Source organism: Amia ocellicauda, chromosome 4 (assembly GCF_036373705.1).
Source record: "Amia ocellicauda isolate fAmiCal2 chromosome 4, fAmiCal2.hap1, whole genome shotgun sequence".
NCBI classification, from domain to species: Eukaryota; Metazoa; Chordata; class Actinopteri; order Amiiformes; family Amiidae; genus Amia; species Amia ocellicauda.
Window position 1 is genome coordinate 34,346,930 of NC_089853.1, and position 12,922 is coordinate 34,359,851.

Sequence of the window (12,922 nt, forward strand, 5' to 3'; positions counted from 1 at the left end):
CAAGCATCACTGGTAGAAATGGGAGGAGAAGACTCAGGTGGTGCTCCGGCGAAAAAAACAAAATATATATGTACATTTAACAACAGCTGGACGGAAGAATTTAATTTCATATCTCGAAGCCATATCAACAATGCCCACGCCTACGCCTATCGGACAATATGGGAAAAATGACGTTACCCAGAACATTAAATCACAATGGCACAATCGCGCAGCGGAAGCACAGATGAGCACACCGGCCATTCCGACCTTCATCACTAAGGGACGGACGGACGGAGCCCAATTCCCCCCCCCCCCCCGCTCCCGGATTTTGGTACCCAAATGTTGACAGGTATGCTGGTTCCCCAAAAAAGTAATAACTGCTGAGCCTGCAAGAATATTACCTAGACATGGGCCCATTTGGCTACTTTGCTGTGAACCAAGTAAGGGTAAACATAACCAATAACAGATGTACATTGACCTTTATGGATAAAAAGTCAAGTTGAGACCCGACAGGCTCCTGAGGTAACTGGGGAAGCAGTACAAAGGGGTTTAGTCTTCCTATACAATACCAGCAGACCAGTATTTCTCCATAGAAAAGTACACTGCAGCATAGAATATTCTACAATAGAATTGGACAGAAAAAAAACATATTCTTAACCTGTGTCCTAACACAATTACAACAACAATTTCAGAAACTGTGGTACTTGTCCTTTTACAATCAAGTCCTTGTCTTTTTTTAAATATTTTTCAGGACTCACTTTAAAATAAAAATTAAATTAATGCAACTGGAATCCTTCAAGCATAAGAAAGGTGAATCAAATCCCATTTTGATAATTCACATCATTAACAATACCACTCAAGCGGCTATAATTAATAAAAAGGTCCGTATAGTGGCAAGACAAAGGATAGCCTAAAGTTTTCATTAGTTTAATTCATTATCCATGCTTTTACATTAAAAGAACATTTTAAGAAGTCAGTTTAATTCTGTTTCCAACAGTCTGTCTGGTATACTTTCTAATGTAAAATACTCCTGTCTTGTGTGTGTGCTGAAATAGAGTTCCTGCACCACAAGACCTTTTTCCACAGAATGGGTCCGCACCAAATTTAGTTTAATAATTGCAGGAAACATGGTTAAAGCCACACTATTTGAGGGAAGGGCCACCAAAGAAGCCATTGGGCAACGTTCCCAACCAGGAATTATTTATTTATTTGTTTTTATGTGGTCGGGGGCCCAGAAAAAGCCAACTCCATGTAATAACACACTCAGATGTCAAACAATTATACAGTACTTACATCAGAGCACAGCGCTGCCAACTTTATTGTTAAGGAGTCTATCTGACACATAGGCCCGATAATTTACATTAGATTATTGCCTGATAAAAGGAATCACTAGATTTACATCATTTTTATCTCCCTTCATGGAATGCAGTTAGGATTTACATTTTTTAAAGAATAAAAACATATCTAATTTTCTTTTATTTTTTGCATTTATCAGGTTAAAACAAATACAAGACCAGCTTTAACACCTATAATTACTTTTTACAAGCATGGTTAATATGAAAATGTAGTTGTTTTAGTCTCTTATTTCCAGACAAGATAACTATTCAAGGTTTTCTTGTAATCTTTGCCAGTAAATACATTATAAAGTATTCAAGTATTCAACACTCATCTGGTGTTCATGCTACATTATCAGAGATGTGTAATTTCAAGCATCACATGCACACATTCTTTAATTCACATGGATCATAATGGGCAGCATGTGTACATCGTCTGCACCGACACATTAAAATGTAATAACATGATCAATAAACCACATGGAGGAAAAATAATATTCCTTCCATATGGGGAATTGAACAGGAAGCTACAGCTCAGCCACTTGGAACAGGGTACAGTGGGCCCCGTCACATCCAATTTCAATCCTGGAAATATTTTAAAATATAGTTTTCACTTGCAGATTATAATAATGACAAACCTGCAATGTAGCATATACATTAAGAACAATAATATTTCCCCAATGGCTTCTTAATAAATTTTCAGTTACATTATATTGTTAACTTATTTCAATTATTGGATACTCATTTAAATTAATCATTGTAAAGCTTTGTCCTCTGATTAAGTCTGCAGGACTATCTACATTTAAATTTAAAGTAGAATGAAGTGCTTTTTTTTTTTTAATGTGTCAATGGTGTATCTGTATAAACCAACGCAGTAAATCTGCGTTTCCCGTCACTGTATTTATGGAGTTTATTTAGACACTGCGGACTAAATAACGACAGGAACTCAAAGTTTTGGTTCCACTGTATCAATATGTCTACTTTAAATTTCAGTCAATGGAGACAAAAACGGAGACTCTCTTTAGTCTCCATGTGAGCAAAACATTAAGGATGATTTAAAAAAAAATATATATATACACGTCAGTAGCACTGTATTCACAGTCTGGCATTAAACACTAAAGACCTGTCAAGTTGTACTGCAAACAGGCTGTGTATTCAGACGAAGGGCGAGAGGTTGGGCACTTTGATGTTGATGTCCCCGATGTTGATGTTTCGGGGGATCTCTGGCAGGTTCATGTTCTTTACTGCAGACACCGCACGGGCTGGTGCGGCAGACAGGCCACCCTGAGGACCAAAGAAAGACAAAAACTACCTCAAATCAGTAATTTCTACCAGGAAAGGCAGGCTAGACTGAAACCATTATAAATACTTATGGTCAGCAGCAGTCGACAAGTAAGAAGTTACTACTCTAGAGGCAGAGTATGAAAGAAGTCTTGCTCAGACAGATTTAGGAAGCTAGCTGTTTTTTGCCCAGAAGACTGAAGATCTCATAAGGACTTGATTGAGGTTATCAAAAATCCCGAGCTGAAAAAGTCAATCTAGGGGGACATCTTTAGGATTGACAATCATCCAAAGATGCATAAATACAAGTGGAAAGTATGCTTAAGGAGTATTCAGGAGAGAAAATATAGAAGCTGGTTCTTTTTACAGAAAGAGCTGTTGTTTTAGCTGATTCTGGATGAGTTGAGAAAAGGACATAATGGGTAATGGATCTTCAAGATATGAGCAACCAAACCTAACCAAACCTTAGGACCAACTGCACCAACTGCATGAACTAGTCAATAACTCTGATTAAATAACAAATTATAATTATTTATTTAATGTGTTATTTACTAGTCCATGTTTAAACTATGATTAAATCCAGGCTATTATACTTTAATCAGGTTGCATAAATCCAGGTTTTATATTTAATCATAGTTTAAAATTAATCCAAGTATTCTTAATCCAAGATTAAAATATAATATTGCACCACTGTTTTTAACCCAGGTTTGAATGTGAAATGTCGATCGATTTTAAACTGGTACATCATGGCTGTGTGTGTGTGTGTGTGTGTGTGTGTATATATATATATGAGAGAGAGATAGAGAGAGCACTAATTACTAATAATTAATTTAAGTAGCAAGTGCTTCTCAAAGGTTTTCATTGCTTATTTTATCTACTCTCACCTCAGAAATAATAGTTGTTACTATAAGAGAAAAGATTTCTCATGAGGATGTATAAACTCTACTAACGTAACTCGTAACACATCAGAACAGAAAACTAAACATATTATAATTAAGATTAAATATTTATGAAAATAACTTCTGTAAACAATAAACAGAATAGGCCTTAACTTGAGGAGCAAAGTGCTAACCACATTATCTCAATGTAGTGAAAATGGTCATAAAATTAAAATAACACTAGTAACCACTATATTATCTAATTACAGTAACGTATTTCATGTAACATGGTGCAATTTCAAATTTTTATAATGTTTAAATACATGAAAGTGCAATAACTGTCACTTAATCATAAATCTAGGATTAGTCACTTAACCTAAAATGTAATCATCCTGGTTTTGTGGTGCAATGCAACAGTGATTAAAAGTAGTCTTGTGTTCTGCATTAAGTAATTGTACATTACAACTAAACCAAGATTTTTCCAGAATCCATGCTGGTTAGAGCTAAACACTTAACCAGTTAACTTACATTAAACCAACACTAATCATATACTGTTACAATAATCTAAGAGGGTTCAAAATTCTGTTATGTACATTTCAGTAACAGGAAGAGGAAGCAGTAGCTTTCCTAAATGTACACATGGAATAAATGTGGAATAAAAATATATTTAGTCCCATTATGAATAACTTGTTCTGGTTGTGTTACATTTTATAGCGGAATAAAGTGCTTAATTAAAAGAAATAACACTAACGTTAATGGAGCTGTAATACTAATTTCTTAAGATTTATTGACAGACAAGGCTGTCCAATTTCTGTATAGATGATGAAAAAGCTGACCTCAGACTTCTCTAGACGATTCTGATGTTCAACCTGAGCCACTATCTCATTCATGTTGGTCTCCAGCACCATCCCCCCCATCACCACTTCCTGGAGGATATAGTGAACCTGAAAGATAGACACACAGTACACAATAACTTCTTCACTCCTGGTACTGGGGAATATCTCATGATTTATTTCCTACAGAAATCACAGTTCCTAAATGTAAAACTGATCTGTAAAATGAAATGTTTGAAATGTTTTAAGATTACTGTTATTATTTATTTATAATATTTTATTATTATTGGAATAATAATTAAAAAGATACCTTGGTCATCTTGGAGTAGGGTCAATAAACTATGCTTTAGTCATTTAATTAATACATTCAATTTGATTCAATCAGTATGCAAGTGACAAACATTTGTCAAAAAACATGAGTGTTTGAACACACAGAGCCATATTCATAAAGCATTATACACCACACTAGGTTTATAACTAATAGGAGAACACCACAAATTAGGTTGTTATTTTACAGATACCTGTTTACAATTGTATTGTACCAATCAAGGAATCACATTAATGCCAGAGACATTTTTTCCATTTTGCAAAAAATTAACTTCAGAACAATCTGGCAATAATCATAGATGGTTCATATTTGCAATATGAATATTTGGCAAATCATCTTGCATTCCATTACCCCAAAACATTTGAATTGCTATGTTATTATACACAGAAAACACCAATTAACTGATTTCCTCTGTATATTATGTAGGTCGGAATGAGTGTGGTGCTATTGTATGGCAAGCCATTGTGACATTTAATCCATAATTGTTGATATCAAGAATGATCTGGTATTTGTGATATCAGAAATTGTATTCTTGATATCAAAAATGCATACTAAATAGCATCCGGTTCCTATTTTTGATATCAAAAATGAATACTAATTAGCTTTCTGTTTTATTTTTGAGATCAAAAATGAATACTAATTAGGTTCTGGTTTTATTTTTGATATCAAAAATGCATACTAATTAGCATCCGGTTCTATTAGCATCGGTTCTTGCTTCTTGCTTCTATTCTGTCAGCCGATTAGCCCTCATAATAAGAGATGCCACAGCTTGTTCTTTCATTTGATATAAGATACACATGGTACAAACTATCAAGGAAAAGAAAAGAATACCCGCACACTTACTTATAGCTCCAAAAAATCATAAAAAGTATTTATTTAGCCCATGCTTCTCAGGTTTTTTCTATAAAATAGAGTGTCAATCTAATAGAAGTGTCATCATTGATCTCTGGCCAGCTTAGTGAAGACTGGTATGTGGTTAGGGCAAGGTGCAGGCACTGTTGGGGATGCACATTTTTTATGCAAATGCAGCGATGATGTTTTATAAAGAAATGATCAGTCTATAATTTTAATGGTAGGTGTATTTTAACAGTGAGAGACAGAATAACAACAACAAAAATCCAGAAAAACGCATTTCAGAAAAGTTATAAATTGATTTGCATGTTAATGAGGGAAATAAGTATTTGATCCCCTATCAATCAGCAAGATTTCTGGCTCCCAGGTCTCTTTTATACAGGTAACGAGCTGAGATTAGGAGCACTCTCTTAAAGGGACTGCTCCTAATCTCAGCTCGTTACCTGTATAAAAGACACCTGTCCACAGAAGCAATTAATCAATAAGATTCCAAACTCTCCACCATGGCCAAGACCAAAGAGCTGTCCAAGGATGTCAGGGACAAGATTGTAGACCTACACAAGGCTGGAATGGGATACAAGACCATTGCCAAGCGGCTTGGTGAGAAGGTGTCAACAGTTGGTGCGATTATTCGCAAATGGGAGAAACACAAAATAACTGTCAGTCTCCCTCGGTCTGGGGCTCCATGCAAGATCTCACCTCGTGGAGTTTCAATGATCATGAGAACGGTGAGGAATCATCCCAGAACTACACGGGAGGACCTTGTTAATGATCTCAAGGCAGCTGGGACCATAGTCACCAAGAAAACAATTGGTAACACACTATGCCGTGAAGGACTGAAATCCTGCAGCGCCCGCAAGGCCCCCCTGCTCAAGAAAGCACATGTACAGGCCCGTCTGAAGTTTGCCAATTAACATCTGAATGATTCAGAGGAGAACTGGGTGAAAATGTTGTGGTAAGATGAGACCAAAATCAAGCTCTTTGGCATCAACTCTACTTGCCGTGTTTGGAGGAGGACATGGAGGTGGAAACATTATGCTTTGGGGGTGTTTTTCTGCTAAGGGGACAGGACAACTGCACCGCATCAAAGGGAGGATGGACGGGGCCATGTACCGTCAAATCTTGAGTGAGAACCTCCTTCCCTAAGCCAGGGCATTGAAAATGGGTCGTGGATGGGTATTCCAGCATGACAATTACCCAAAACACACAGCCAAGGCAACAAAGGAGTGGCTCAAGAAGAAGCACATTAAGGTCCTGGAGTGGCCTAGCCAGTCTCCAGACCTTAATCCCATAGAAAATCTGTGGAGGGAGCTGAAGGTTCGAGTTGCCAAACGTCAGCCTCGAAACCTTAATGACTTGGAGAGGATCTGCAAAGAGGAGTGGGACAAAATCCCTCCTGAGATGTGTGCAAACCTGGTGGCCAACTACAAGAAACGTCTGACCTCTGTGATTGCCAACAAGGGTTTTCCCACCAAGTACTAAGTCGAAGGGGTCAAATACTTATTTCCCTCATTAACATGCAAATCAATGTATAACTTTTTTGAAATGCGTTTTTCTGGATTTTTTTGTTGTTATTCTGTCTCTCATTGTTAAAATACACCTACCATTAAAATTATAGACTGATCATTTCTTTGTCAGTGGGCAAACGTACAAAATCAGCAGGGGATCAAATACTTTTTTCCCTCACTGTAGCCTAATATATATGCATGCTAATATTAGGGACATTCATTTTTTTTGCTGAGTATATATATATATAGGAAGGTCAACGTGCATCACAAGGCATTTTCAGATAAGAACATAAGAAGATAAGAAAGTTTTCAAACAAGAGGAGGCCATTCGACCCATCATGCTCGTCTGGTGTCCATTAATAACAAAGTGATCCAAGGATCCTATCCAGTCTGGTTTTAAATGTTCCCAAATTTTCAGCTTCATCCACATTGCTGGGGAGTTTGTTCCAGATTCTAACAACTCTCTGTGTGAAGAAGTGTCTTCTGTTTTCTGTCTTGAATGCCTTGAAGCCCAATTGCCATTTCTGTCCCCGGGTGCTTGTGTCCCCTGCTGATCTGGAAAAGCTCCTCTGGTTTGATGTGGTTGATGCCTTTCACGATTTTGAAGACTTTAATCAAGTCCCCACATAGTCTCCTCTGTTCCAGAGTGAAAAGGTTCAGTTCCCTCAGTCTCTCAGTAGGACATTCCCTTCAGACCTGGAATAAGTCTGGTTGCTCTCCTCTGAACTGCCTCTAGAGCAGCGATATATTTCTTGAAGTGTGGAGCCCAGAACTGTACACAGTATCCAGATGATCTCTAACTAGCGCATTGTACAGTCTGAACATCACTGCCCTTGTTCTCAATTCTACACTTTTGACAATATACCCTAACATTCTGTTTGCCTTTTTTATTGCTTCCCCACATTGTTTGGATGGAGAAAGTGAGGAGTCCACATAGACTCCTAGGTCTTTCTCATGCGTTACTTCATCTAGTTCTATTCCTCTCATAGTGTAATTATAGTGGACATTTTTGTTACCTGCATGTCATACCTTGCACCAGCCAGGTGTCAGCCCACAACTGAATATTATCTAAGTCCCTTTGAATAGCCTGTGATGCCAAGATTGTATCTGCTGAGCCACCTATTTTAGTATCATCTGCAAATTTGAGAATTTTGTTGACTATCCCAGAGTCCAGATCATTAATATAGATTAGAAAAAGCAAGGGCCCTAGTACTGATCCCTGTGGAACTCCACTAACAACCTCACTCCAGTTAGAAGCGACTCCTCTAATCGACACCCTCAGTTTCCTAGACATCAACCAGTTCATAATCCATCTACTTACATTACCCTGAATGCCTACAGCTTCCAATTTGAGGCTCAGTCTTTGGTGTGGAACCTTATCAAAAGCTTTCTGAAAATCTAAGTATATCATATCATATGCTTTCACATGATCTACAGCTGCAGTTGCACATTCAAGAAATTCTAATAGATTAGTAAGACATGATCTGCCTCGTCTAAATCCATGTTGACTATCTCCAAGAATATGGTTTTCATTAAGATGCTCCTCTATTTTCTGTCTAAAAATGTTTTACAACATTTTACAAGTGATGCAGGTGAGACTGATTGGTCTGTAATTTCCTGGCTCAGTTTTGTCCCCTTTCTTGTGGATTGGTATGACATTTGCTGTCTTCCAGTCAGTTGGCACATCCTCTGTTCTACGTGTCATTTGGAATAGTTTAGTTAGCGGCCTATAAATAATTTCGCTCATTTCTTTAAGTACTGTTGGAAATAGACCATCTGGCGCAGGTGATTTGTTTGATTTAAATTCTGCTAGTCCCTTTAGTACCTCCTCCTCATTTATCCTGATCTCTCTTAGGGTTTGACTGGACTGATTGTTAACCTGTGGCATGTTATCTGTTTTTTCTTTTGTAAAAACCTCTGTGAAATACTCATTTTGAACATTTGCCACATCTTGTTCGTTTTACAAGATTCAATTTTTGCCCTTTATCTGTTTCACTTCCTCCTTTATTCATCTCTTGCTGTTGTAGAATTGAAAAAAGGTCTTTGCATTAGTTTTAGCTCCAAGAGCTATGTTTCTTTCCATTTCCTTCTTTGCTTTCCTGATCCCTTTCTTAAGATCTCTTTGCAGCTCAACATATTATTTTAATTTTGTTTAATCCCTATCCCTTTTGTATGCGCTATACAACATTTTGGCCAATGTTTTTTGGTCCTCAATTTGCTACAAATTTCTCCTGAGCCTCAAGTAGCATATTCTTAAAATATAGCCATCCATTTTCAACTGAATCTGTATCCAGTGTGCTCCAGTCTAACTCTTCTAAGTGCCACCTCATACCTTCAAGGTTTGCTTTTCTAAAATTGTAAACCATTGTAGATAAATCAGAGGTCTCAAACTCAATTCCTGGAGGGCCATGTGTATGCTGGTTTTCGTTCCAACCAAGTCCTCGGTTACTTAATTTGTCCAATTAATTTTTAAATTTGACATTTTTAAAAAATATATTGTGAGGTATTTTACAATTGATGGTCTAAAAGTGTATTTGATTCAAGGTACAGTTGCTTATAAAATATCCGGGGCTTGGATAGATGTTTAAATGTATCTGTCTAATTAAACAATGAGACCAATTAAGTAATTGAGGACTCAAAACCAGCATAGACACGGCCTTCCAGGAATTGATTTTGAGACCACTGAGATAGATCATACATGGGTTCCTATGTGTTCCAAAATATCTATTAGCCTAACTGCACTCTGTAAGGAGTTATGAACCAGTTCTCAGTTTGACGGTGTTGGGGTAAAATTGCCCCATATGCATTGTATATGCCCACTGTATAACTGTTAGAAAATATAAGAAACTTTCCAGTAAGTTACTAGTTAAAACTTGTTCTTATTAGGATTTCTCTTATCTGTGTGGCAGATGAAAACAATTTCTGCTGTGGTGGCAAGTTCTTCGAGTAGTGAGCTGAAACTATCCATAACATGTTTGTGTCAGCAGAGTGCGTACTGCATCCTTGATATCAATGCCTCCCTTTCTGGAATAATTACAAAGAATACTTTATGAAATATTGTTTCCCGTGTCTCGGAACTGCCCCAGGACATATGCCAAGAAATTATCATCCAGGTTTGGGACGGCCCCGAAACTCCTGTGAAATACCACTTGTAAATGTATAAAAGGCTGTGTGAAACTTTCAATAAACGAAGATAAACAAACAGACTTCAGTGTCTGTGAATTTTTTCTTCCTGTGAGCTCGTCTCCTGCAGAAAAGTCTCATCTGTTACTGGAAGCGCTCACTGGGGTGTCTGATTCACTGGGATCTGAAGGGTTGCATCAACTGAAATGGAGAAAATCTGATTTGATCTTGAAGGAGAGGTCAAGTCACACACGGATAGAGCACATAAGGTTTCCTATACATGTTCTATATTGACCATCATTGTATCTGCCAGTTATAAGCCTTCAAAAGTCGAGATGTTTTTATTAATTAATATTATTTTATGTCAACTGGGGGCCATTCTGAAAGCAAACAGGGCCGCTTTTGAGTACCACTGGCCTAGACCAAAACTTTGATCTACCCATGAATAAATTAAAAACATGTCCCTGGAAATTGTTATTTCTAGGTTTTGCATTGTCAGAGCTAGTTAGACATCAATTATGAATATATCAGGATATACTAGTATAGATTTTTTTGTTATTATTATTTTATATTATAGTTTGTTTTATTACATTTTTAATATTTTGTTGTACTTTATGCGATATGTCTGTGTTTAAATTCATTTCTATTCAAATGCAATTTATTTACATTATTTTAGTAGTGTAAATGCTTCATGTGATGTGGCTGGATAACAATACATCTTAAATGGAATTGTTTGATCTTAAATTATAATATTTTAGTTGTTTTTACTTAATACAGTCATCAAACTGAGGGCTCCTGGCAGTTCGAGTTATATCTAGACATCCGGGAGTTCTAGTGTTAAAAGGGCTGAAATGCTCTTCCTACAATTCCAAAGGTCATGAAGCTTAGCCCACAGCTGATGCCAGCACAAAGGACTTTAAGCAGAAGTGAAAACAATGTCTGCAGGTCAGTTGTAAAGCCACACCTGTTCTTATCACCTTCATGAATGTTAGCCATAGCACACAGGGCAATAAAACAAGCTGAGACCGCACACTACTTCCTGCAATGTAAACTGCTTTTCCCAATTTCCACCATCAAGTTCAATCTCATGACTAAAACCGTTAATAACCATTTGGAAGCAATAAAAATATGGTAGAAGCTAATCATTTACTGATAACCTGTCGCTAACAATGAATGAAAAATGTTTAAAAGAAAATCTCTCCAGAAGCAAGTTAGATTTTTAGATTCTGTTTAAACTCTCATTTATAACACTTTTCTCAAAAGTGGTCAAATGTTCGGGATTGCAAACAGATTGGGGAGATATTTAATTATGTTGATTGGGAATAGGCAGCAACTGATCAAGTGGAGAATGTAATGTACTATTAGATATAAATTGAATACAATTATGCATTTTCTATTTTGTTTAGGTAAATTATAATGTATATTTTAATATTATATATTTTACAAACGTTTAAAATTGCTACCCACATTGGTGCAAGCCTGATCCAAACTTCATCTTACTGGATTACTGGATTAATAATAAAAAGGTACTTTCAAAATAAACAAAGCTGGAGTACTTTAATACATGGGATGGCCTCCTTAAAGTCAAAATCTCATTATTACTGAAGCTATATGGGACTATTTGATCACAGAAATTGTATTAAAAAAAAAGTAAGAGAATCCCAGCAATTTAGATGATCTGCAAAAATAGTTAAAATTAAATTAAATTGGTTAGAAGAATTGTTTAAATTTCAAGGTATAATCAGTTTAGATATTTGACTAATAGTATTTCTCATAAAGGATTCCCTGCTGGATGAAGGCCTCCTCAAGATTTTTTCACTTGGTTCAATCTTCTCTATATCCTCCTACTACACACTTTTGTAAGAGCTAATACAAGTTTCTTCCATGCTGCTCTAAAGATTTAGCCTATCCTAATCTAGAAGAGTAATTTAAAATGAACAAAATAACTTTGCTCTTAATTAATTTTGAAAATCCAGGAGCTCTTATAGTAATAATACTGTAGCTCCCCCACTCTAAAAATAAGAAAGACTGTTCATGCTGTTCATGCTGTTCATGCTGTTCATCCTGTAAAATGGAGCAATTTCAGATCCCAAAAGGAAACCAACAAATGGATACACACTTCTTAGCTATTTCATGATCTGATATGGAGCTCAGATAAAAACTAAAATGTATTACTTAGTATTTTTATTTTACTTATAAAAATTTAAACATTTACTTTACATTTATATTACAATTAATTACTGTATTATTTATGTTTGATTACTGCAAATGTACTTGGATTTACTTGCTCTATCAGGATTGCCTAAACCAAGAACATGTAATTTCTAATCAACTATTAATTAAAATGACTTGTGGTTACATTTTTTAAGGAAGTTAAATTATTATATTCTATAAGCATTTGTTTTGTTTACTGAATTAATAGATTTACTTACATTTTACATTACCAGCAGTTGCTACCAAATATTGTATATTACTAAGAATTACTTGTAGAATGGACAATTTCTTAATTTGTTTCTAGTAAATTTATGTATTAATTTAAGAACAAGAAATGTTTTTTATTTGAATGAATGATTAAGAAATTACATTACCTGAAGCAAAATATACTGGAATTGGAATGGGAGACAAAGGGGGAGTTGACATGCAGCGTTTTTAATGACTGTGCACGTTTGGCCTGAAACATCAGGAGAATTAGGTTTGCAACCAAAAAAAAAAAAAAAAGGAAGAACACAAATGCAAAAAGCGAAACACTAAAACAAGAAGATTTTGTTTTAGTTTCTTAATCCGCCAGCAGCATTATTTCGAACCC

The 12,922-nt window shown here is 36.0% G+C and overlaps 1 protein-coding gene across 1 annotated transcript in view; it reads right to left on the reverse strand.

Moving 5' to 3' along the window:
- Positions 1 to 1,257: 1,257 nt before the first annotated feature.
- Positions 1,258 to 12,922, reverse strand: part of ap3s2 (adaptor related protein complex 3 subunit sigma 2) — a 40,255-nt gene continuing 28,590 nt past the window's right edge. The window contains exons 5-6 of the mRNA XM_066701947.1: positions 4,309 to 4,416; positions 1,258 to 2,597 (exon numbers count right to left, since the gene is read on the reverse strand). Coding sequence (XP_066558044.1) covers positions 2,469 to 2,597; positions 4,309 to 4,416 — 237 coding nt within the window. The 3' untranslated portion in view covers positions 1,258 to 2,468. The remainder of the gene's footprint in view (positions 2,598 to 4,308; positions 4,417 to 12,922) is intronic.